This window comes from Acipenser ruthenus, chromosome 4, assembly GCF_902713425.1.
Source record: "Acipenser ruthenus chromosome 4, fAciRut3.2 maternal haplotype, whole genome shotgun sequence".
In the NCBI taxonomy this organism is placed as follows: Eukaryota; Metazoa; Chordata; class Actinopteri; order Acipenseriformes; family Acipenseridae; genus Acipenser; species Acipenser ruthenus.
The window spans coordinates 12733067-12760194 of record NC_081192.1 but is presented as its reverse complement, the minus strand read 5'-3'; the positions used below and the strand labels follow the sequence as shown (position 1 = coordinate 12760194).

The 27128-nt window shown below is 37.2% G+C and overlaps 1 protein-coding gene across 4 annotated transcripts in view; it reads left to right on the top strand.

Annotated features, from left to right (window-relative positions):
• LOC117400301 (syndetin) overlaps nucleotides 1-27128 on the top strand; it is a 171470-nt gene that overhangs the window by 24044 nt on the left and 120298 nt on the right. For all 4 annotated transcript variants that reach the window (XM_034000044.3, XM_034000043.3, XM_059022015.1 and 1 more), the window contains exons 5-11: nucleotides 4384-4437; nucleotides 15370-15440; nucleotides 15700-15817; nucleotides 15938-15973; nucleotides 16525-16607; nucleotides 26159-26201; nucleotides 26871-26969. In XM_034000044.3, the coding sequence (XP_033855935.2) occupies nucleotides 4384-4437; nucleotides 15370-15440; nucleotides 15700-15817; nucleotides 15938-15973; nucleotides 16525-16607; nucleotides 26159-26201; nucleotides 26871-26969 (504 nt within the window). The remainder of the gene's footprint in view (nucleotides 1-4383; nucleotides 4438-15369; nucleotides 15441-15699; nucleotides 15818-15937; nucleotides 15974-16524; nucleotides 16608-26158; nucleotides 26202-26870; nucleotides 26970-27128) is intronic.

Genomic DNA, 27128 nt, shown 5'->3' with positions numbered 1-27128 from the left:
ATGCCGTTTTTAAGTGCCAATGAATGACACGTTTTTCAGTAACAATCAATGATAATGAGAAAGCGTCTCCTGACAATCAGAAAACTTCCCTGCACATTTTGCTTAGGCTAATCATGGGGTGTCCAATCCTGGTCATTTCCATGAATCACGATTGCGTTCAGTTTGTCAAACGCTTTCTGGAAATCTTAATAAACCATCCTCAAAAAAATCAAGCAGGTTAGACACGATCTCCCTTTCCTAAAACCATGCTCGCTGTCTTCCAGGATACTGTTACCATATAGATAATTTTCCATTTTGGATCTTATTATAGTTTCCGCAAGTTTACATATAGTAGAAGTCAGGCTTATTGGTCTGTAGTTACCTGGTTCGGTTTTGTCTCCCTTTTTGTGGATCGGTATTACGTTTGCAATTTTCCAGTCTGTCGGTACAACCCCTGTGTCAAGAGACAATTGCATGATCTTGGTTAGCGGTTTGTAAATAACTTCTTTCATTTCTTTGAGTACTATTGGGAGGATCTCATCTGGCCCAGGGGATTTGTTTATTTTAAGAGCTCCTAGTCCCTTTAACACTTCTGCCTCTGTTATGCTAAAGTTATTTAAAATTGGATAGGAACAGGTCGACATGTGGGGCATGTTGTCCGTGTCCTCCTTTGTAAAAACCTGTGAAAAGTAATCATTCCATATATTTGCTATTTTTTTTTCTTCATCTATGATTTTGCCATTTGTGTCTCTTAGACATTTAACCTCCTCTTTGAATGTTCTCTTGCTGTTATAATACTGGAAAAACATTTTGGAATTGGTTTTAGCCCCCTTAGCAATGTTCATTTCTATCTCTTTCTTGGCCTTTATAACTTCCTTTTTGACTTGCGTTTGCAGTTCCAAATACTCTTTCTGTGTACTTTGTTTTTGGTCCCTTTTAAACGCTCTGTAAAGTGCCTTTTTTCGCTGAATATTTTTTTAAATTGATCTATTATACCATTTTGGCCATTTTGTTTTAGATTTAGACTTGTCTACTTTTGGGATTTAATTGTTTTGCGCCTCTAGTACTACATTTTTAAAAAAACAGCCATCCTTTTTCTGTGGATGTTTTCTCTATTTTACTACAATCTACTTCTGTTAGTTTCTTTTTCATACCTTCATAGTTTGCTTTTCTAAAATTGTAAACCTTAGCTTTAGTCAAATCACTTAAAATGAGACCATGTTGTGGTCTGAGTTCTCTGACCTCTGTTTTAGTTATTCTGTCTTCGTTATTTGAAAAGACAAATTGCGTTAGGAAGCAGTCAATTGTCATTTCCACCATTTCAATTTACCGTCGTGCTCCCCACTGGGTTTTCTAATTTATAAGTTGAAATCCTCCATTAGTATGGCTTATCCTTTGCTACACGCATTTCTAAAGTCATTGTATAACAGATTATTTTGCTTGGTGTCTAAATTTGGCGGTCTATAGCATGCTCCTATTATTATGCCCTTTGAATTTTTGTCCATTATTCTGACCCATATTGATTCGGAGTTGTTTTCTTCGTCCAGATTTAACACCTGGGCTTCAAGACTATTTCTTATGTATAGCGCTACCCCTCCACCTCTTCTGTCCTGCCTGTCTTTCCTATACATTGTGTACCCACTAATATTATATTTGTCTCCATCACTCCCAGACAACCAAGTTTCTGTAACACCTAGTTTCTGTAACACATCTCAGTCAAAGCAACAAAGCACAAAAGTCTACGACAGTTTGCCATTACTACATATTACAGGTTTACTGCATAACTTTACTCCATGAAAAGTGTGATGTGACTCTGCTGTGTTGCATACGGGAGTATGTTTGCATTCAGCAGCTGCATGACGTGATTAGTGCGTGCTTCACCAGTAATAGGGAGTTGAGAGCCGCGACATCAAACTCGTTCTTGTTATCAAATACAAAAGTTATGTTCAATACCTGATTTGTGTCTTTTATTTAAAGAACCGCACACATTGGAGGGATGTATTAAAATGGATGTGCATCTGGGCGGATATATAGGATTCGGATTCGGTTCACCGAATCCTAAGTGTTCGGCTGAATCCGAATCCTGGATTCCGTGCATCCCTAATTAAAACAGTGCTATTTTTACCCGTTATATCGCCACCTTGCTGTCTGCCATACTCTAACTTCCCAAGCCAAGCAAGCGTAAATAAATGTAAGCATTGTAGTTTCCCTCATTGTAGCGCCAGCGAAATAATCATGGCCAATTAAAACAACAAAGTTATGCAGTTAACCTTTGACTTGCTTTCCTAATTCGTTGTTAACTGAACGTTCATACCAATGTCATCAACACTCCCGCTCCCAAAGCAAAACAAAGTGCAAGATGGTGAGTCGACCCTACATTTAACACCAGAGCAAAATAAAAAAAATCTGTATGTATGCATCGCAAATGTTTTCTTGCCTAAGTGAGGCATACTGTTAATCGAAGGACAATTGGAGACATTGTAATGGATAAAAACAAATGGCGTAACTTGATGGAATGGGTCGATTTGTTTAACCTGAAAAAGGCTTGACGCAGTCTAAAATAAGTGACTTTTATAAACCACATTTAAAAAAAAAAAAAAAGTACGGCAAGAGGTTTGTTTGTTTACGTGCAAGTTTTGCACAAATGATGGCTGACTTTTAACTAAAGCATCAGTTTTGTAAACAACAGAATGTTTTTTGTTTTTTTTACTTTTTTGTTTAAAAACATTGTTTGCCTGTACATATTCAGTGTTTTTTTAACTGCTTAAAAAAGAATGCTGTTGAGCTTAAATTGCTTTGTGAAATAAATAGATGGCATCATTCAATGTATAATGCCACAAACACGTCTAAAGTTCAAATGACCAGGACAAAATAAAATAATAATTTTGTACGCTTTGTTTTTATGGAATTGTTGTTTGGGTGATTTGGCACTAGATGAGTGTTTATTTTTTATTTATTTTTTTTAAGTATAAACTGTTCCTCCAAAAGTAACCTTGTATGTTTCATACAGATGATAAAATAGTCACCAGTAGACCTACTGTTGTGTTAAGAACTAGTACTTGCTCTTATTGTATTACTTGTATTGTAACGCTTGAAATGTTTTTGCTTACGATTGTAAGTCGCCCTGGATAAGGGCGTCTGCTAAGAAATAAATAATAATAATAATAATACTGTAGTTTGAAAAAAGATTAATGTTTTATTAAAATGGCCTGGAGATACTGTAATTCTATAACCAAAAAAAAAAAAAAAAAAGCATTTTAATTTATTGTAAACATAGAAGGTTGCGCGTGTGTTTTTTTTACCCTCACTATACCACCCCCCTCGCTTATTGCCCGTTTTTGCCCATGGCCCTTACCAAGTGGTAGAAAGAGGGTTGATTGTATGAAACAGATGTAATTACAGGAAGTGTGATTGTAGCATTATGTACTAAAAGCATGTCTAATTTTAACAACATGGTGAAAAATGGGGGCCCAGTGTTACAAACACTATTGTCGTTAAACAGGTATTTAACTATCAAACACTTCATGAGCCCTGTTTTCAGGAAAGTGAAAATGCAGAGGCGTGTTATTTCGTTATCAGACACTTCAAGAGCCCTGTTTTCAGGAAAGTGCAAATGCAGAGACACTTTTTCAGAGAGGAATCAAATAATTATACAAAACTACTCTGGACAATGGTGTGACTGCTCTGTTTTGTAACTTACCCAGGGATTTATATTTTAATGATAGGACCGCTATCCACTTGTAGCAGCTTATAAAAAGATCCAGATAACAAAAGCTATGACAACTGCATGCATGTATTTAATGCGAACACCACTTTGTCTTAAACACAGTTGTTGTTTGTTTTGTTATTTGCTGTAAAGATAGTGGCATCAAAATTACTTTCATTCTAGGGTGAGCTGCAAAAATAAATAGTTAAAACTATTGTCCTTACTACAGCCCTTTTGTTTTATATCATTCAGATGTTGTAGCAGATATAGATTATCTATATAAATCTATATATATTTTTACAATAACAGATTGCAATGAATCACTTCTTTATTGTGATACTGATTAAACATGGAATATGGTGCTTTCATAATTATATTGATTTTGGATTGAACTAGCTACAACACTGCCAGTACTTCTGGCTGATTTGCATTAATTATTTTCACATTTGAGAGCATTAGTTAGTAGATGTTTTTAGTCATTCATAGAAATATATACTGCTGTATACAAGCCTGGTAAAGAGTGAACATGTATCACCAACATTAATATTCAGCTGTGGTCAGTAGTTATGATGAGTTTATTATCACAATCCTTGTACAGACAAAATAATGTATTATGCATACCATACAAATACCTTTGGTGGGGGATGGGGCTAATTTCAAGCTATTTACACAGTACACCATTTTATGTTTTACTGTAGGTGTCAAAGAAGGTAGCAGATCTAATCCTGGAAAAACAGCCTTCATATGTTAAGGTAAGAAGCTTTTAAATACAGCTTTTTCACAGTTCTGACCACTGCCATTTGTTAAATGATTATATTTCACATGCCATGCTGCCTTTTTTACTCACACAGACTGTAGGGTCTAATGAAATGATCTCAACAGTGGTGATTTAAATTATGCCATTTAACACTAGAAGCCCCGTAGCAGTCATTTTGGCGGTTTTTGGTTTTAAAATGTAATTTTCTTCAGTTGTGTAACACATATGGGGCTGTGCGTTTGTGTACCTTTCTGTCTGTATGTATTAAATATTTTCACAAAGCATGAAACACGGGAGTGCAGAAATAAAGGAGATATATTCTATTTTACCTAAAAGCCCCAGGAGCAGTCACAGTCATGGAGTTTCCATGCGTGTTTTTCTTTACCTCGAGACATTTGCTCGAGAAAAATGTCTCGTGTAAAATGCTTTTCTGGGTTTCCATTCTCTGTTTATTTTACTCAAGTAAACTGGGCTTTTCACCCGACGTCATGCAAATGAATGGGAAAGGTGGAGGTTGATATGTACATTAGCTTTGCGTAAAGTACTTGTGCTGTTTTTGAAGACTACTAGTGAAATTTTGTGAAAATGTGGTTTCCATGCGCAGAGACCTGCTACACGAGTGAATCTAAGCTGCTGTAATAAAGCAAAATTGCCCAAATTGTTTTTCAAATGCCATTAGTAGTGAATACTGTTTCAACTAATGTATCTTACGACTCATTAATTAAAAATAAACTCAGAGGTATAAAATAAAACTGACCAGCAGGTATTGCAGATCACCATGGCTGAAAGCCGGCGGAGACAGCATATAGGAGATCAGGTGATGCTGCGTATACTACCCTGGCTTAGAATCCCTACCTGTCCAGATGACTGACAGCTGCTGAGGAAGCATTCAACACCACGCTTGGGCAAATACGGGTAGTGAGCACTTGAAAGGGAGGTGGCGGATACTGATGAAACGGACTGAAGTGCAGCATTAGTTTGTTCCCAAAATTGGCACTGCCTGCTGTGACAGACAGGGAAGGTTACCAGTGTTGCCAAGTCTCACGAGGAAAAAAAAAACGACACTGCCTTTCAAAACAAGCCCAAAATAAGCGACCCGTGTTGGAGTATGGGTGTTTATGCAAGTTCCAACCAGCAACTCTCAAAAACAAGCCCAATTCTGCTTATTATAAGCGGACTTGGCAACTGTGAAGTTTACCTCAGTCGCCAGTTTCAATTTGACAGGAGCGAACTGAGGAGGTTTGTGCTGTCAGAGATTCTCTCCTTTCTTTTAAGTTGTGTTGGATACCGTCTGCTCGTAGGCTGATTGGCAGACAGTTTATCTTCCAACACGACGGTGACCCGAAACATACGACTAACTGAACTGTGGAATTCTTGAAGAAAACGAAGATAAAAGTTCTAGAATGGCCTTCGCAATGACCAGATCTCAATCCAATAGAAATGCTGTGGACATCTGAAAAAAGCTGTGGTCAAGCATTGTGCACCCAAGCAAAAGAAAACATGCAAGACAGAATGGGCCCAGATTTCACCAGTATGACATAACATACTGGTTAACAATCATACACAAAATACTAAAGCAGGAGTACCAGTACTTTTGTCACGAACGAATACTTTAAAATATATAAGTTTGCTTATTTTGTTAAGATTATTTATTAAATTACTGTATTTTGCTTTTTGTTTTATTAAAAAGTGGTTACAGTTTACTAAATGCTTGTCCTTTAATCTGTTACCTTGAATTTTGGTATAAGCATAGGGTGCCAATACTTTTGCCCACGACTGTAGTTATTAATGACTGATAATTATGTCTGCACAGTATTTAGACAGAAGCTATTCAATGTGTTTTTTTAGTCCTTTGCATAATCTATCACTGGCTCAAGTGTTTTCTATTTTAATTAGATGCAGTATGTGTTGCTTTTGTTTTGTAACATGTTGATTATTATACAACAAAAATAAATATGTTTAAATTTTCTTCAGTGTAACTGTTTTCAGCATATATGCCTTTGTGTCATGCAGTACATTGAAATGACTGAATCATATTTACTTGCTGGTGCTTTAGTTACAGTGCATTCTTCCTTGAGGTAATACTAAGTATGTCTTTTGACTGATCTTTTCGTGAATGCATCCCTGTTAATACTGTTATTCTGGCAACTTTTTTTTGCTTTGGCAGCCTTTTAAAAACCTTCCTTTAAGCCAAAGCTGTTAATATGTTTGCTCTGGATTGCCAAAACTACTGTTCGAACTACTTCCCTTTCAAGTACGAAATGTAACCATTACCGTATGGGTATTAACCTCCAAGACCCAAAACCTGAATAAGATATAAAGCTGCTCGCAGAGCCTGTGACGCAGTCATGTCCCGCCCCTGAGTAACTGCACGCACAGATCTCATTGCCATTATTCCTTTCAAGACTGACCTGGCAGGAGGAGCCTATCAGTTAAGTACGAGTTACTTATGGCTGTATCATTTTTGCTAATTATTGTGTTTTACAGAATTTATGTGATCATTTAATTACGCTGTAATAATTATTTTCAAATTAATTATGCGTATATTGTGCAGTCGGCTGACTTTGTGCTCTTCCCGCAGGCTGCAATAGCTCCGGCTGGAGTTATTTTATTCTCGTTTTGGCTTTGGCCAAAATTACGATACAGTTTGTGTAATTTAAGTAATTATTAGGGCTGTCAGTTAATCACAATTAACTTCTGCTACTGGTATGGTTTATTTGGCACCATAATGCTGCAGTAACCTCATTCCCGGTTCAGTACGGACGGTACCGAGGTCAGCGACCCACTCCGTTCCCAACCCGGTACCGTCCGTACTGAACCAAGAATGAGGTTACTGCAGCATTATGGTGCAGAATAAACCGTACCAGTAGCAGAAGTTAATTGTGATTAACTGACAGCCCTAACAATTACTTAAATTACACAAACTGTATCGTAATTTTGGCCCTCTGTTACAAAGGTGGCTGCATCCTCACCCCATGGTCTGTGCCAAGTGAGTCTGGACGACGCACCCGGGAAAGTAGCCAACGTGGGAAGCCATCTTCACGGTCTTCCTCATCCTCCTCCTCTGCCACCTCTTCTTCTCCTCCGAGGAAGAGGAAGAAGAGTCACCGGTCCAAGCGATCGGCGGATCAGAGCGAATGGAGAAGCTCTGGGCAGTGGTTTCCCACCAAGGAACTGTCCTTTCAGAGTTGCTGCGTGAACGTTCGGCATCGCCAAGTGTAGATTGGCAGCAGGATGACGCGGTCTCTCCATCGCCTCTGAGGAGGTGGGCGAACAGGAGCTGGTGTTCCCATCTTAGGACGTGGTGTCAGACAGCACGCCCCCTGCGTTTTAATCTCTCTCTGTCAGCAGAGCTTATGCCTTTGATCAAGAGGGCCACTGCAGTCTTGCAGGTACCCTGGTCTACAGAAGGTGAGGCAAGGCAGTCAATCTTCGATGACGAGCCTGCCACCTCTCCCGTGTCTGCCTCGTGGGTTCAACCCCACGACTTGTCCCATGGCAGTAATACTGCAATTTTTGCAGGACCTGTTTGATGAGGGAAATTCCCCCTCTACATTAAAGGTCTATCTGGCAGCCATTCGGCTTGCCATGTCAAAATTGACTTTGTCTCTCCAGGAGCTCACTTCCTGGAGGGGCAATTTTTTGAAAGGGGCTCGACGGCTTCGGCCACCTATGAAGAACATTGTTCCTCGCTGGAGGTGAAACGTGGTGCTCAATGCTCTCTTGAAGCTTCCGTTTGAGCCAAAAAGTTGGAGGCGGTCCAATGTTTTGTCTGCTCTGGGACGAAGTCCCATGGTCAAAGCCTGTTGAAGCAGAGGCTGTCCAAATGAAAAGCAGACACAGGCAGGACTACCTATGAACTGACCAACTTGCCCCCCTCCAGAAAGCTCACTGCTCATTCCTTCAGTGGCATTACATTTTGTGGGCTTTATTCCAGGGTGCATTTGTCAAGGACATTTGCAATGCAGCGGTGTGGGCTACTTCCCATACCTTTATTAGGTTCTACAGACAGGTCGTGGATCTTCAAAACCCTGGTTTTGGAACTAGAGTGTTAAGGGCGGCTTCTGAGTTGACTCTTACAACACAGGCATAGAGGCGAGTTTCTTCCTCAATTTTTTAGCCCTAGCTACTTGTTACTGGGGTTCCGTATGGTAACACACAAGGCAGCCTCGGCTTAGCCTTGTAGCATTCCGGTTGTGCAGCAATCTTGCCCTTGTGATGGCTTGGGTATACTTACCCATACATAAGAACATAAGAAAGTTTACAAACGAGAGGAGGCCATTCAGCCCATCTTGCTCGTTTGGTTGTTAGTAGCTTATTGATCCCAGAATCTCATCAAGCAGCTTCTTGAAGGATCCCTGGGTGTCAGCTTCAACAACATTACTGGGGAGCTGGTTCCAGACCCTCACAATTCTCTGTGTAAAAAAGTGCCTCCTATTTTCTGTTCTGAATGCCCCTTTATCTAATCTCCATTTATGACCCCTGGTCCTTTTTTCTTTTTTCAAGTCAAAGAAGTCCCCCGGGTTGACATTGTCTATACCTTTTAGGATTTTGAATGTTTGAATCAGATCGCCGCGTAGTCTTCTTTGTTCAAGACTGAATAGATTCAATTCTTTTAGCCTGTCTGCATACGACATGCCTTTTAAACCCGGGATAATTATGGTCGCTCTTCTTTGCACTCTTTCTAGAGCAGCAATATCCTTTTTGTAACGAGGTGACCAGAACTGAACACAATATTCTAGGTGAGGTCTTACTAATGCATTGTAGAGTTTTAACATTACTTCCCTTGATTTAAATTCAACACTTCTTACAATATATCCAAGCATCTTGTTGGCCTTTTTTATAGCTTCCCCACATTGTCTAGATGAAGACATTTCTGAGTCAACATAAACTCCTAGGTCTTTTTCATAGTTCCCTTCTTCAATTTCACTATCTCCCATATGATATTTATAATGCACATTTTTATTGCCTGCATGCAATACTTTACACTTTTGCCATGTGTCTGCCCAGTTCTGAATGCTGTCTAGATCATTTTGAATGACCTTTGCTGCTTCAACAGTGTTTGCCACTCCTCCTATTTTTGCTTACTATATCAGAGTCTAAATCATTAATGTAGATTAGGAATAGCAGAGGACCTAATACTGATCCCTGTGGTACACCACTGGTTACCTCGCTCCATTTCGAGGTTTCTCCTCTAATCAGTACTTTCTGTTTTCTACCTGTTAACCACTCCCTAATCCATGTGCATGCATTTCCTTGAATCCCTACTGCGTTCATTTTCAGAATTAATCTTTTATGCGGGACTTTGTCAAAAGCTTTCTGGAAATCTAAATAAACCATGTCGTATGCTTTGCAGTTATCCATTTTCAATGTTGCATCCTCAAAAAAGTCAAGTAGGTTAGTTAGACATGATCTCCCTTTCCTAAAACCATGCTGGCTGTCTCCCAGGATATTGTTACCATATAGGTAATTTTCCATTTTGGATCTTATTATAGTTTCCATAAGTTTACATATAATAGAAGTCAGGCTTATTGGTCTGTAGTTACCTGGTTCGGTTTTGTCTCCCTTTTTGTGGATTGGTATTACGTTTGCTATTTTCCAGTCTGTCGGTACAACCCCTGTGTCAAGAGACTGTTGCATGATCTTGGTTAGCGGCTTGTAAATAACTTCTTTCATTTCTTTGAGTACTATTGGGAGGATCTCATCTGGCCCAGGGGATTTGTTTATTTTAAGAGCTCCTAGTCCCTTTAACACTTCTGCCTCTGTTATGCTAAAGTTATTTAAAATTGGATAGGAACAGGTCGACATGTGGGGCATGTTGTCCGTGGCCTCCTTTGTAAAAACCTGTGAAAAGTAATCATTTAATATATTTGCTATTTTTTTTTCTTCATCTATGATTTTGCCATTTGTGTCTCTTAGACATTTAACCTCCTCTTTGAATGTTCTCTTGCTGTTATAATATTGGAAAAACATTTTGGAATTGGTTTTAGCCCCCTTAGCAATATTGATTTCTATCTCTCTCATACGTAATGGTTACATTTCATACTTGAAAGGGAAAGTTTGGTTATTATCATAATCCTGGTTCCCTGAAATAGAAATGCAACCATTAACCTTCATGGTCACTGCATCCATGATTGCAGCAGGCTTGAATGAAAAATGACGATGCAATCAGTGTGTGCAGTTCATTAATGTGCTCTGGGGAGGGACATGACTAAGTCACAGGCCTTAAAGAGGTTAATACCCATATGGTAATGTTTACATTTCTATTTCAGGGAACCAGGGTTATAATAATAACCTAACGTTTTCCTGCATCAGACTGGGGATTAAAAAATCTAATCCTATTCCATTATAAATCCAGCAGAAATACTAAAATAAAATAACGCTGTCACTATTGATGTTGGTGTCAATTTGAGAGATTAATTTCAATGTGAAAAATGTAGCTTTGTTTTATTTTATAGTATCTCTGCATCACTGTTAATCTACCTTTTGTACAGAAGGGGCTTTACTTAACCCCTTTTTATTGCTGTAATTTCCCCTGAGTTCCTTTGGATAATGGTTATGTGTAATTTGCAACATGATAGCTGCTGTAAATCACTGGACCCCAAATGTTTGCAAAAGTGCTATTTAACATCTTGCAGAAATGTAAATGAGCAATACATAAAGCGTGATTAATAGAAAGCCGACATTGCTCATCACATGAGAGTGAGTGATAGAAAAGAGGAGCTTTTGCATTGTGCAGCTTCTTTCTGACAATGTAATCGGTAGTTTCCTTTTTACATTCTAAACACACATTTCATTAGAAAGCAGTAAAACGGTTGTGTTTTTTTTAACCTATACTGAAGTTCAACCCATTAATATTTTCACTCACTCACTCATAGGGCAGCGACAAAGATTCTCGGTTGGTAATTCTCTCCACAGAGCCCCAGGATTGACCCATCTGTTTCAGCTCTACCGCCACAGTTCTGCACTAGGTTGTTTTTGGGCGCCCATGTTTCCTTTGGACATCTGGTGTCCATCGTAATACAATTCTGGTGAAGCTCCTGCTTTCCTTCCGAAGTACATGGCCAACCCAGTTCCACCTCCTTCTAGTGATGATGGTTTTCATGTCTTCATGTTTGAGTTTTTGAAGAAGGTCCTTGTTTGAAATAATTTGAGCCCAGAAGATCCGCATCATTTTTCTGAGATGGGTGGTGTGAAAGCTGGACAATTTCCTAAGATCTTGCATGGTCATCCACCAGCATTCTGAACCATATAGAAGTGTAGATAACACGCAGCTTTGGTATATTTTGAGTTTAGTTTTCCTACTGTACAATTGTGAATTCCAGATCTGTTTCAATTGGATGAACAATGTCTGTGCTTTCCCTAGTCTATTTCTAATGTCCTTGCCGGCTACACCATCTTTGCAAATGATGCTCCCAAGGTATGTAAATTCCTCTGTAGAGGTTAACATATGTTGCCCAAGAGTTATTATTTCACTGAATTAAAATCTGGTGACTAGCCAAGATATAGCTGGAGGAGTCTTTTTTTGTCACATACTTGTTTTAATAGTTTGGATCATGGTTGCCTTGGCTTTTTGAGAGAATTTGAATTTGATGTCATGAATTCTATGTCGGAGAAAATCTTCAAAGAGGAAAAACCACTGTCAAGAGACAATTTTTTTTGTATTTCTAAAACACAGTATAAACAGTACAATAGAAATATAAATGGAATGAAAGTGACTGCTAATAGAAAACAAACCAATGAGCTCTGAAGAATCCATTAATTTAAATAAAAAATGGTACTGTATGGAATCAATTGAAAAGCCTTTAAATTTGAAATAAAACATATCTTTTTATTTCACTTTTACTTAGGGTACTGTATGTGTATTAGGACCCTATTTAGGAAACTGAGGCCCAGATTTATAAAAGGACTGCGCATGTTTTATGACTGTAAAACGGACACTGAGGGTTCTGAATTCTTGGATTGGATTTGTAAAACACACACAATGGCATAAACACGCAATTAAGACGTGATTTGCGGGGGCAATGTCTCTGTACGCTTTAGCTCTTGATGCATATGTAATTCTGTATATGTAATTCTGGGGCATTTCTGAACGAAACTGCTAAAATTGGGAGGGGATTTTGTAAATAAGATCTGTTAAATATTCTGTTAAATTTAGTAAAGCTGCCGGTAATTGTGGGCCTCGTATTTGCGTGATTATTTTAAGAACTCTGAAAAGCAGGCATTAATTTGCTGCAGTCAGACAGAAGGCTATATAAAAGGCAAGGTGATGTGGGAGACTTGTCTGCAGCAAGAAGGTGACATTGTTTTCAAGGACAAATAAATATTTAATAACATTTTGCAAAGAGCTCATTTTTTAACCCTTCTGATCAAGTCAGTTTGTAAATTGCGGTTTTATAATACTGTATTGTTTTGCAAACTCCAATTTTCAATACATGTTTCATAGCTTACATGACAAAAAAGTCTGCAAATAGAGAATATAGAATCCATGTAAAAAGGGTTCTTAGAAGCACTTACAAAGTTCTCCCCACAGTGGCAAAGCTAACGAGAGCCTTTACTTCTAGAGTGTAGGCATTATTAAAAGAACGGTGGAGATTAAGAAAAGATGGAACGATATTCTGAGGTGCACGAAAGAAAAAGTCTCTCATACAATCTCCACCGTTATTTTAGTAATGCCAACATAATTTATGTTTTGTAATATGGCATTCTGGTATTTAACAATACTGGTTCAGGCAGTGGTGTTAAATTCGAGTTTGAAAGAAAGCGGTAAGAAAAAAAAAAAGGACAGAGGAACAGATGACACAGTTAGTTTGTAGCTAGAGCAAATACAGTACAGCTGGTTGTAGGCACATCTGAATAATGTAGCTATATTATAGACCATACAGATATGCTTTAAAATCATACAGAGTCAGAAATACAGACATACATAAGAAATAGGAAAGTTGTATCTGCATAAGAATTAAAGAAGATATAAGTCGTAGTTAAACTGAAGACTGCTTGTATGAAGCTGTATGGAGTTATTGTTGTTGAACATATTGCTGTACAATGGAAGGATTTTCCACCCGTTTCTGAAGTTTGGTAAGTTTCAGTTTTCGCTTCCGAGCATCTTCATCACCATGGCTAGTACCAGGCTGAGGTCTTTGTGTGCCATTCATTTTCTTTTGGAATGTGTAGCCTACACACATTGACCCAAACCCGCTATTTATTGTGAGAGGTGTGTAATTCTCCACCGCTAATTGCGGTGAGGGGTATTTAAATTGTTTGATTCCGGAATCGGCTGCTTTACCTAATTAGTCTTATAAAATAGGTCGTTATTTTGACGCAGAGTGCGCCTTTACTGAACACGCACATTACGTGGCTTTCTGCGGTCGTTTTTTCCCCTTTATAAATTGAGTGTTGCTCTTTTGTCAAACCTAGAGTGAAATCCTTTCAGAGTAAACCGCTTTATAAAGTGTTGTATATGGGAGCATCATTTACCAAACCAAAATACAGCTGTCTTGCCTCTTAGGCAAGCAATGGTACTCCTGCACGTCGCTGATGTGCAAATGGGGCTTTCTCCTAATTGTGTCCAAAGTACCTGCCCAAGGCTTAGTCTGTGCATAGGCCTTCCCATGAGTGTTTTACTATATCTAGAAAGCCAGTTAATATAGATGCGCACAATTTCACTGTACTTTGTGCTCTTGACTTAGAATTTAAAAAAGCATTCTGCTCCAAACTTTTATTTATTTATTTATTTATTTATTTATTTATTTTTTTACAAACATTCACCCTAGATGTTGCATTAACAAAGAATAAGAAAAACAAAACTGAGGAGTATTGGACAGCAGTTTGTACACCATTGAATCTGGAGTCATAAATCTGGCCTTTTTAAAGCAAGTAAAAAATGAAAGTCTACCAATGACATGAACAACTGTAGGCAGATTAGGCAGATGCTAGAGTAATCAGGTTACTTAAAGCTGTTATTTGTGCGGAGCAGTTTATGGATGTTATTTATTTAGAAATGTTGGGGCATATTTTCAAAGCTTTACCTCCAGTATTACAAATCTAGAACCAAACAACTAGGTAATGCATTCAAGGTCTTTGAAACACTATCAAGGTTGTTTCTCATTTATACGCCATTTATTCCTATATAAAAGTAAAGACAGGAAAAAACACATTCAAATAATATGTCCCTTTCCCTTTCAGGCTAGTAACTTATTGATTTATACTAATCATGTATGGTTTCTATAGTTGCAAACTCTTATTCCAGTATGCACACAAATGTTTTATTGTTAGTATTTTGCCATGGGGCTCGCTAAATGTCACAGTAACATCCAAAATGAATCTTGATACATATAAATGAATGAAAATGACTTTGTCATCTTGTAGTCTCAGACACCTTGTCAGTCTCAGGAAGCCCAGGAGGTTGTCATGCAAACCTTTGGTACCCTGTTCATGACCCTTAATACACACCCATTATATTCAGACATGAACTCATTTTGAACTTTTTGTGTTTGCTGTTCATCACCCTGGCTTTATGAATGTTTGTACTGTATGTGAAAGTATATGTCCCTTTCAGTTTGGAGAAATCTCTCTATTAGGACAGTCCCTTGTAAGATCTTATTCAGTTTATAATGCAAGAAGAATCTGGCTCACAGTGGAAGCATTTAGTATGAAGTAATGATTGCAAGCAAAAACGAATGAAATTGTGGTTTATTTTTGTTCACTTTGGCAAAGGATACCAAGTTTCCTTATCATTCTATTATCATAATTATGTCTAGATAGATAATGTGATTCGATTTTTAAAACCGTCTACACACTGAAATTTAACTTATAAAATCATAACATATATCGTAGTGTTAAAGTTTTTTTTGACATTTGTGTTTTAATATAAAATTCACCTTTGTGTTTTATATCGGCAAATAATAATCACACGATTATTTTGTAGGAATTGGACCGTGTTACTTCACTGCAAGCAAACCTTCAGTTGGGAGCAGTCATCTGCACAAATGCAAGAAGGTAACCGTTTTATAATAAGATGTTAGGATTTAAATATATTGGCTATGTGACAGCTTTGATGATTTAAAGTAAGTGTCTCCACAGGTTCTAGACTCAAAGCAAAGTGTGTTCCGGCCATCTAATTAAATATACATTATCTATGTCAGACAAAAAAATATGACGATGATCACATCATCTGTATTGCAAAAGAACAAGGGTATGCAATGAGAACTTTCTTTTTAAATGCAATGATTGAAAATCGATATTTTAACTGTTTCAGGCAACTCGGTTTTGCAAAAGAAGATTTTACACAAGCAAGCCTTGGCCTTCTTGCCAATCAAAGGAAGAGGCAGTTGCTGACTGGACTGCTGAAATCTCTGAGAACAATAAAAACACTGGTAACAAATGATAACAATCTCAATAAAAGACCACTATTCTAGGATACGTGTCAAAACACCAGAATATATTTCCTCTGTACCTTTGATTCAAATTGAAATACCGGTTTTGTTTCTTTACAGCAAAGGACTGATGTAAGATTAAGCGAAATGTTAGAGGTAAGTGTTCAAATAAAGTATTAAATATAAGAGTTTGGCGGGTACTGATTCTTTGTCCAAAAGATTGACTTGAGTGTAATTTAAATGATAAAACAAATAGAATACTGTAAATCACAACCTACTGCTTTGCAGTGTTGCGGAATTGGTGGGTTTTAATTGAGAGATTGCTTAAAGCCTACATTACACTTTTTACCCTCATTGATAGTCATCTTTTCAAGATATGTTGAGGCAAAGGTTGTGATGGGGATTCCACCTTAGGACCAGCTGTCTTTTCTGTTCTGTACATGGTCTTAAGATTGATATGCAGACCACAGAACAGTATGCTCACTTGGATTTTGTTTAATTTGGAAGAGCGAAACTAGTTTATCTTGCATGAACATTGGACAGTGAAATTATGAATCTACAAATGTGAAAATAGTAATAATTGGGTGTTGTATTTCTTTTAATTTCAAGCGTAGTAAGCTGGAACACTTTGATCACATGACAGAATACTATACTGTTACTGTTTTTAAACCTCAGAAACAAATAAATGGCATCTTCTATCTTTTTAGGAGGAAGATTATCCTGGAGCTATCCAGCTGTGTTTGGAATGCCAAAAGGCAGCCAGCACATTCAAACACTACAGCTGTATAAGGTATAGTTAACATGTTGGCATATTTATGTTAAATCACTGGTTTTAATAAATGGGTGAGTAACCTAGGATTGAACCTGCTACCTTTGCCTTTTACCATATAGCTGTATGCAGTAGAACAGTCATATCCGATCCTATAAGATACAATACCCTGTATTAACCGAACAGTACAGATAAAAACTGGTCATACACATTCTATTAGTCTAAAACAGTAAATTCAACTCTTAGCAGGACAGAATGGATTCAGTTACAGATTTAAAAAAGAACAGGGTGTGTTTGGGAATTCAGTTTCACTATTTGTCACTTAACCATGTTAAGTAAAATCATACAAGAAAGCAAGGGATTAATATAATTACTGTACTGTTAAAAACTGAAAGGAGATTTATTCGCCGACCTCCAAAGCCAATTAGTGTTTGTGTGCACAGATGCGCTGGCAGGATTACAGAGGGTCAGGAATAGGAAGATGCAGTCTAGACGGAAAAAAAGGACGGTAGAATATCAATTTCGCATGTAGTTAATTTGATTTACCACTAGATGGCTTAATAGCAAAATAGATCTCCTGTCCAATGGGAAGAGGTATGAAAATTTTCGAGTAATGGCATTTTTTCTGTTGCATACAAGTACTGGTTATTTAAGCATTGCTAAACACACTTCTACACTGGATTCGTATTTCACAAAACCATAGTAAAATAACCAATTACAGTGACAAGGAAGAACCAGAAACCTCTGCTGTGCCAGTCACAGAAGAAAGTAAAGCCCCTGTGTCAGAACTGGACATGAACACAACACATGCAGGCACAGCACTGGAGCCTATGGAAAGGGATCCAATTCATGCAAATACTGTTAATTTATTGAAAACGTACCCTACCATCCAGATACTTCATTCCCAGTGAGTGGAGGGACGAAGTTTAGAAAAGAGTGGCATGTAACTTACACTTGGCTTGAATATAGTCCAGCACTGTATCAAAATTTTGTTTCCCTGGCCATGCATTTGGTGGAGGTGGGTGCACAGAGGAAACGTTTCGTACAAAAGGATTTTCTAATTGGAAAAAGACAACTGAAAAAAGGAACCATCACCAAAAAAGCACTTCTTTTGTTTCTGCAGCTGTGAAGCTTTCTGCTTACAGAGATTCCCAAAAGACTGGTAGTGTTGCTACTAAAATAAATACAGAACATGACAGACAAGTTGAGGAAAACAGACAATACTTGAAAGCTGTGTGCCAAAGTTTAATATTCTGTGGATGTGTTGCCATGATGAAACTGCAGAGTCTTCTAATCAGGGAAACTTATAATTTAATGGAGTTAATGGAAATGAGAGCAAATGACAACCCTTTAATTGAGCATTTCTTTAAAAGGCGTGAGAAATCGTTTAGTTACGTTCAAGGCAAGCATCAGAATGAGCTGATTTCAATAATGAATAACCACACAATAAGTGAAATAGCACAGCGAGTACGAAATGCAGGTATGTTTGCTTCGATGGCTGATGAAACACAGGTATAAGTAGATATGAACAGGTTGCAGTTGTACTCATATACGTTGGCAGCAATTTTACAGTGCAGGAATTGTTTGTAGGTTTCCACCGAACAACAAAAACAGTCAGGGAGTCATTAATGCTGCTCCTGAAAAGCATAATATCGTCTCTCGACCTAAATATAGGGAAGCTAAGAGCCCAGTGTTATGATGGGGCAACAAATATGAGGCAGACCTACAGTGGAGTTGCCTCTCGTATTTTAAAATAAAACCCATTGGCAATGTATGTGCACTGTTTCACGCATATCCTGTATCTGTGTGTTGTGGATGTATGTAACAGCGTAACAACAATTCGGCATATGATGAGCAATATGTCTTCGCTACACACCTTTTTTGAGGGATCATCTAAATGCCATGCCATTTTTTGAAGCTTTGCTGAAAGGTGATTTTTATGGCCAGACTACAACTTTAAAATTGCTTACTGACACAAGATAAAGTTGCTGTTCTGAAGTGCTGAAAAGCCTTTTCGATAATTTTGAACAAGTTGTTGCTGCTTTGGCTGACATTACTGAAACTGATGCTCGACGGACGGATGGATGGATGGGGGCCAAGCGAATGGTATAATGGCATTGATTACCAACTTTCAATTTCTGTTCCCGTGCCTTCTGATGTGGCGAGTTCTAACACAGTGCAACATGCTTTTTAAAGCTTTGCAGGCCTCTGTCGTCAACTATGCTTCTGTTAAGGACGTAGCTTGCGCTACTCTGGAAACAAGTGTCAGTGAGAACTGAAGATTTTTTCTTGCAGTTATGGAGGTATGCAAGTGACATCTGTGCTCAGAATAACTACCAAGGCAAAAATTTATCCAAGCAAAGTTTGGTGGAAGTCCTGTAAATGCAACTGAAGTGGTTCAACAGTTTTGTGAAACACTACCGGACAGGAACACCTTTCTGGATTAGCTGTGCTAGACATAAAGCGGGCCATTCCCATCAATTTGGACAGAGTGATCTACAGCTTTCATGTGTTGTGCAGTGCGAGCAGACAGAATCTTCCTCTTCATTAAAGTAAGAAGGCTGCTAATGTTAATATATTTTGAGTTTCTCTATTTGGCCTTAGTTAGATGGATACACAAACATCACCAACATGGAATGTTTTGTCCAACAGGTACTTGCTCTATAGTACTTCATGATGTAGCCTATACTGCAGACAGAAGGGTGTATATAGTACTCTTTCACTTTTTAGCTTTGGCCTGTGATAATTTAAAACTGTTGCAATCGTGATGCTGTTTCTAAAACTGTCAGTAACCCTGTGTGGTATGGTTTATATTTATACATTCAGAAGTAACACTTGAAACATCCAAGATTAAGAAGTCGAACATTGGTTATATCATTTATTGTATTCTTTGCCCCCTTCCACATTTTGATCCCAAATCCCACCCATGCACTGATGTTAATAAAGCAACTGCGATGTAGTATAATGACTTCCTCTGACATTTTTACATATCCAAGGGACCCCGAGAACTAATTAAATCGGAAATGACAGGTTCTATATGCAATTGACTGGTTTGGATTTAGGTTTGCATATTCAGCACATCAGTATACATGTAATTCTGTTTTGCATATACAGAACTGGACTTTTGATTGTTGTTTGACCTATGAATCCATTCAAATTCCTTAAATGTATCCACTGTATGTGCCCTGGGCATTGTAGATGAGCACAGAGCTCTGAAAACTAACTTGCCATAGCCATTTAGTGTCTGTCTTTGGAAATCTGATTGAAACTCTGATACTGCTGTTTGCTTCGTACCAAATACAACTTTCTAGTCACTGGAATCGACCAGAATTTGAAAATCTTATGTTTAAAGGCAAAGAGCTTTGGAAACCAGTGAATATTGTGTATTTGTTACTGTCAATGCTGCTTGGTAAGATTATTTTGTGTGTACTGCTGTGTTTCTTTTTAAAAGGTTTTTCTGAACCCCACTACATTTTTTATTTAGGTGTGGGGGGAGGGGGGTTGTTAAGATTTAATCAAACAACACACGTAGAAAACAGAATGAAGTTGCAGTTGATCAATGTGATAAATTATATATTTTTTTGTTTTTAATTGTTTAATAAAAACCCATTCTAATGGCCAGTTGTTTTCTTGCAGCACCAAGCTATGTTATGGAAGCAAACCTTTTTATGAGGTTACTTTTGAGCTTTTCTTAAGTGGTCTTTTATAGTGTTTTGTTTTTCCCTCTGGCAATCCAAAGCATCATGTTTGTTTCTGACAGTGCAATAAAAATATAAAAATAAATGGAGACTTGTCAAAACAGTACCGAAAAAGCAAAATCATTTCTGCTGTCTATGAATGACGCAGCTAGATTTTGATATATATTATATATATATATATATATATATATATATATATATATATATATATATATATATATATATATATATATATATATATATATACAGTACCAGTCAAAAGTTTGAGTACATCTGCTTGAAACCAGGTTTTTTCATGATTATCTATGTTTCATGATTATCTACTGTATAAACTTGTCTATAAACACTTAATATTTCATTATATGATACGTGTACTTATAAAGCTAATCATAAGTGAATTGCATTCAAAAATTTTATTTTTAAATGAAAATGTAAATCTTGTCAATTTCAATGCAATGGTCACCCAAAGCAAGGGGATTTCAGTCTGAAGCCCAAGTCAGTTAAAAGTCTGAAATGTGTTAGAAAACTGGCCTAAGTATAAAAGTGTCTTTGTCAGATGTTCTAACTAATTAACCTTTTAACAGGTGAGGGTCCATGATTACTATAAATATAGGTAGCATAGGCACAAGTTTGTCATTCCTGAATGTAAGGGAGCAGAAAATGGCAAAATACGTTCAGTTGAGGAAAGAAAAGAGACAGTCTGTAATTTAAGAAATGAAGGTCAATCTTTAAGACAAATCGCAAGAACTTTGCAAGTGTCTGTAACTGCTGTGGCCAAGACCATCAAACGATTTGAAGAAACTGGCACTCATGAGGACCGAACAAGGTCAGGCAGGCCAAGGGTGACCTCAGAAAAAGAGAACAAGTTCATTCGAGTCAAGTCTGCGAAACCGGCGATTAAGCCTTTGCAATCCAATGTCGGACCATGTCCGACATCATTAAAAAGACGCAAAAAATGGGTTTCTAGTTGTTTTTTCTCCGGAAAAAGCTGAGAAAACCATTCAATGGCCGAGTGGGAGCGAGAGGAGCCGAGACAAGCCGAAAAAAAAGGGCGTATCTCATGAATAGTCATACTTGCCCCTGGCATCAGATAACGGCGGCCATAAGGAAACAAGCTGGCTGCTATTGCATCAGCACTCAGAGAATATCACAGACATTTGCAGAGCTTTTTTCAGATGTTATATTAATAAAATAATGACTTGGATCGCATTATTGAGGAGTTTGGTGATAAAACGATCAGGAGATGATTGATCGGTATGTACGACTGTTGTTGTTGTTATTATTATTATTATTATTATTATTATTATTATTATTATTATTATTATTATTATTGTTATTGTTATTATTATTATTTATTTCTTGGCATATGTGAAAGCTATAGCGAACGAAAGGGTGGGGCGGGGCTGGAGATGCCTTAGTGAGTGCTTTGTTGATATGCAGGGCCTTTTAAACCTGTTTGGCTGTGGAAAAAAAAAACTTTTAAACAGCGCGTCTAAAATTAACTGTGCGTGTGAAAATAAATTTGACCTGACGCGCCTGACATGCACTTAATGAATGGACTGCAAAGGGTTAACTGCCCCTGAAATACAAGCTAAATGCATTCAGCTAAATGCTACTAGAAGTACAGATGTTTCAACATCAACTGTTCAGAGGAGATTGCGTGAAGCTGGCCTAACTGGAAGAATTGCTGCAAAGAAACCATTGTTAAGAGTGCAGAATAAGAGGAAGAGACTTGCCTGGGCCAAAAAACACAGAAACTGGATGTTTGAGGAGTGGAAGTCGGTCTTATGGACCGTTGAGTCAAAAATTGAAATATTTGGGTCCAACCGCCGAGCATTTGTAAGACGCAGAGAGGGTGAGCGCATGAGTTCTGCATGTGTGGTTCCCACTGTCAAGCATGGAGGAGGCAGTGTCGTAGTCTGGGGTTGCTTTGCTGGTGACAGAGTTGATGATCTTTACCAAGTCCATGGCACGCTCAACCAGCATGGCTATCATAGCAGAGGCATGCCATTCCATCAGGATTACGGCTAGTTGGGCAGTCCTTCATTCTTCAGCAAGATAATGACCCAAAACACACCTCAAAGTTGTGCAAGAACTATCTGGCGAAGGAAAGTGAAGGACAACTCAATCTAATGACCTGGCCTGCCCAGTCTCCAGACCTCAATCCCATAGAACTTGTATGGGACGAACTGGACAGAAGAGTCAAAGCAAAGCTATCCACAAGTGCCCTTCATCTGTGGGAATTGCTGCAGAAGAGCTGGGAAGACATGTCGGGTGATTTCCTGCTGAAACTTGTTAACCGAATGCTTGCCTTGTGTTTGTGAGGCTGTTATTAAGGCAAAGGGTGGCTATTTTGAGGAATCCAAGATTTAGAGACAATGTTCAATTTTCTTGAACATTGCTTTGATACACCTTATGTTTTATTTTGTATATTGTAACATGTGTTTTCATTTTCAAGTATTTACAGAAACGTAAACTAGTTTCCAGCAAGTGTACTCAAACTTTTGACTGGTACTGTATGCAACATTTATTTGAAATACAATGATAAATGTAACTGTTTTATTATGATCACAGTAAAGCTTTTGGGGATGGACTCTAATTTGCCCTGCTGTAAACGTTTTACAAATAACGTGTTATATCACAATTCTGTCTCTTTAAGTCTGATTTCATCATTCTTAAATTCCACATCATGGAATTTTAACTACCTTAGGATACAAAATATTTTGGGTTCACCTCAATAATATGGTGGTAGCAGTTTTATGTAACAATTTGATTATTATACAAGTTAACAGGTGCTTGTTATTGTTATTATTATTATTTATTTATTAGCAGACACCCTTATCCAGGGCGACTTACAATTGTTACAAGATACCACATTATTTTTCACATACAATTATCCATTTATACAGTTGGATTTTTATTGGAGCAATCTAGGTAAAATACCTTGCTCAAGGGTAGAGCAGCAGTGTCCCCCACCTGGGATTGAACCCACGACCCTCCAGGCAAGAGTCCAAAGCCCTAACCACTACTCCACACTGCTGCCCTGTTCTGACTATGTACCATAAATACTGTACTGCTCAGAGAGGTCTGATAAGTTCATATGTGAAAATTGTATTTCTATGCAAATATTTGGTAACTCAAGGTGACATTTACTTGCACTTGATTGGGCAGTGTGCAGTATCTTCTTCATGCTTGGACAGGCGTTCCTGTATTTGATTTAGTTTTATAATTTTTTTAAGGGGACGACTCAGGGAGATGTATCCTACCTGAAATCTGTTCCTCTGATTAATTATACAATTTTTTTAAAAAAAAACAGATTTGGGTGCCGACACTGGCAGATTTATTGAGAAAAGGACTACATCAAAGTAGTCGATTTGATTACAGTTCAAGGGTCAGTTCATGTCCCCTGGTTTCTACTGCACTGTGATTATTTGTGTTGCATAAAACCTATTATCCGGTTCTATAGAATCACTTTTATTTGGATTTATTTGATATAGCAAGCCTATAGAACTATTTTTTAAACCAAATTCTTGTAAAAGCAAGGACAAAAAGTCATACTTAAACCAAAATACAATCTGTGCCATTTTTTTGTTAAAAGAAAATTGTTACACCGGTTAATGTTACTGAACTTGTGTAAAGCCATTGCTTTGACTCCTTAAATTCACGCTCCGGTTTGCTTGTTTTCAAGGTTTCTAACACAATTTATTTATTTTTTTAAATTCAAGAAATGGTGCAAATTGCTTTTGGTGTAAAGACCTTGATGAATGAAGCCCAATGCACATTCAAATACTATTAGACCTCAGCTGTCATGCATGATTCAGTCACTTTGGTTATTTGCCAGGTGCCTACTTTATATTACTTCCATAATCCTCCTACTATTGGATAATCAGGATTTTTGGTTTGTGATACACAGCTGCTGGGGCCAGTATCGTTTTCTAGTAGTTAATTACCTGCAATCATTTCTGTTTTGAGGTTTCAGAGGTATTGTAAGAGCTCCCTGGTTTTTAATTTGCTAGTGTAGGGATCATGCACTCTGTGCTCAGCAATTGCGAAGAAAAAAAAACAGACCAATTGAATTACGTTTAGTAAGAAATAAATATTGAAATAAATATTTAACTAACATACATTATCAACTAGCTCAACAAGGGTTCAACCAAGATAGCACACCTGTGATAATGGTTGTTGTTTATATACAGTGTAAGTGCTGACAGGTACTGGTCAGTTATGCATTTGGGGACTCTGGAGTTTGGTGTCGGTTTTTCAATTGTTTCAATCAGAACAAAAGAGTAAAAGAGTCAATTTAGCTCCATTATTTTACACTTAGTTCAGAGTGGTCTCAAATGAGGAGCAATGTAAATCAATGGTTGGGTTTACATACACGTGAAAATCGAATCTACAGTCATGACTGTGTGATGTTGTCATGCGAATACATCGCAAAACACCAAAAGGACGTCCTTTGGTCCACGCGAATTTAAGGTCCGGGTCAATTGCTTTCTCACAATAAAAATAGCTGTAGAAACCCATGTAAACCAGAGCAGGAGTCGTGCTTGTGGCTCACAAGGTTTCAGCAGTCAAGATCCTGTTTAAAAAGAAGCATTTTAAACCTTAATACCATAAAATGAACAATTACTTGTAAATGAAACTTTCAATTTAAAAAGTAATTGAACATATGTCTTTAACTCCAGGTTTATGGCAAGCCAAATAATCATTTAGAGATATCTCAAATCAATTTATATATATATCTCTAAATATTTTAGGATATCTTTAAATCATTTCCAGAGATCTCTAAATATTTTAAGATATCGCTAAATAATTTTAAAATATCTAAAATACATTTAAAGATATCTCAAAATGATTTCCAGATAAGTTTAAATGGAACTTTAAATGATATATCTAAAATGCTTTTTCAGATATCTTTAAATCATTTTAAGATATCTCAAAATGTTTTTGAGATGGCTTTAAATAATTTTCAGATATCTCTAATAATTAAGTTATCTCAAAATAACTTACTGTTAATTTAGAGATATCTCTAAATGAACAGGGAGTTATTTTGAGATATCTCTAAGTGACAATTGGGTGTACCATGCTAGCAAAACATTATTTAATGCTATCTGTAAATCAATTTGAGATATCTAGTTCATTTTTAGATATATCAAAATAAAATTAAGATATCATCAAAGGGGTTTATTTACCGATATCTCATATTCATTTAAAGATATCTGCAGGTGGTTTACAGATATCTCTAAATATTTCAAGCTATCTTAAAATGCAATTTGAGATTTCGCTAAATGATAATTTGGCTTGCCATACAGGTTTAAGTCAGCATCCCTCTGAGAAATCAGCTTGTTTAATAAATGTTTTTTTTTTTTTAAGGTTAAATACTTAATATGCACATGATTATGCATACATTCTCTTTCTTAACAGTTGTCACACCTCAGTAGTGCTTGTACAGCAGTGCGAGGGGAAGCAATCAGATTAAGAATGCTCAGGCACTCGCTCCACAGCAGTCTGTTGTGAACTGTTGATTGCTGTGAAGTATACAGCATTTTGCCAAGAAACATAGTAGTAATGATTTAAAACTGCAAATGGAGAAAATGTATACCCTCTTGAGTCACTTTCATATTACTAAAAATGTAATTTGAGCAAACAACATTAGCAATGTGAAATAAGTTAAATTCCTATGATCTTGAAGGATGGTATAATTATTATTTTTTTACATCTGTCAGAGTTACAAGATTAACACACCCACTTGGTCACACTGTTTCCCTCTCACACTCATACTCCCCCACATACCTAGATCATGTCTTTGTTTGTTTTTGGTGCATCCAGCACAGCAAGATTCTTTGTAATAATTATATCTCCTCTTATTTTCAGTGAATTAAATTCAAAACTGCAAGACACTCTTGAACAAATAGAGGTAAGTTCTAGTTTCATTGAAGACATATGTTTGCATGCACTCTACAATACCTTAAAGTATACATGTAAGTACAAACAAATTTAATAACTGCACTTATTTAATTTAATAATATTCTCCCTAAATAATAAAAAGTAGTGCCATATGCATTGTTGAGGTTTTCTGTGGTCTTTTTGAATTACTTCTCTTTTGACATTTCTTCCTGTCACAATCAGATACTATAAGATCCCTTTTTGGCTTCTCGTATCTGCCAGTAAATTGCTTCAAGCGAAGTAAAGATGTTTTTCTGCTCCGTACTGTACATCCTCCAGAATGGAACAGTGAAATAGATTTTACACAGCTGTCCTGTTCTCTGTCCTGTTTTCTATCTTTTGCAAGCATTGATGTTTGTCAGATAGCAGCAATAATAATAATAATAATAATAATAATAATAATAATAATAATAATAATAATAATAAATAATAATAGTGGTATGCACTAATGCCTGTATTCACTGCGTTCACCTACTGTTACAAGCCAGTGTCTCAGATAATGTATTTCAGTACAGCTTGACACGGTCACATATGTTAAATCCCTTAGGTGACCAGTTTATTCAGGTTTCACTGTTCTCTAAACAATCTCATTTTTAAATCTCGACATTAAGCACTAATCACTGTGTCCTCTTCTGTACAGGAACAATTGGATGTAGCCTTGTCAAAAACCTGCAAGAGCTTTGATATCAATCATTACACCAAAGTTCAGCAGGCATACACGCTTCTGGGAAAAACTCAAGTAAGTGACTCATGACTGCTGAATGGCAAGTGTTTGTGCATCTATTATTTGCTTGAAGAAGGATGATTCATTTTGATATTATTGTCGGAAGTTTTTTATTCATATCTACCATTAGTCTGGGGGGCTGAAGAGAATAGAAAATCAGGCAGAAAAACACAT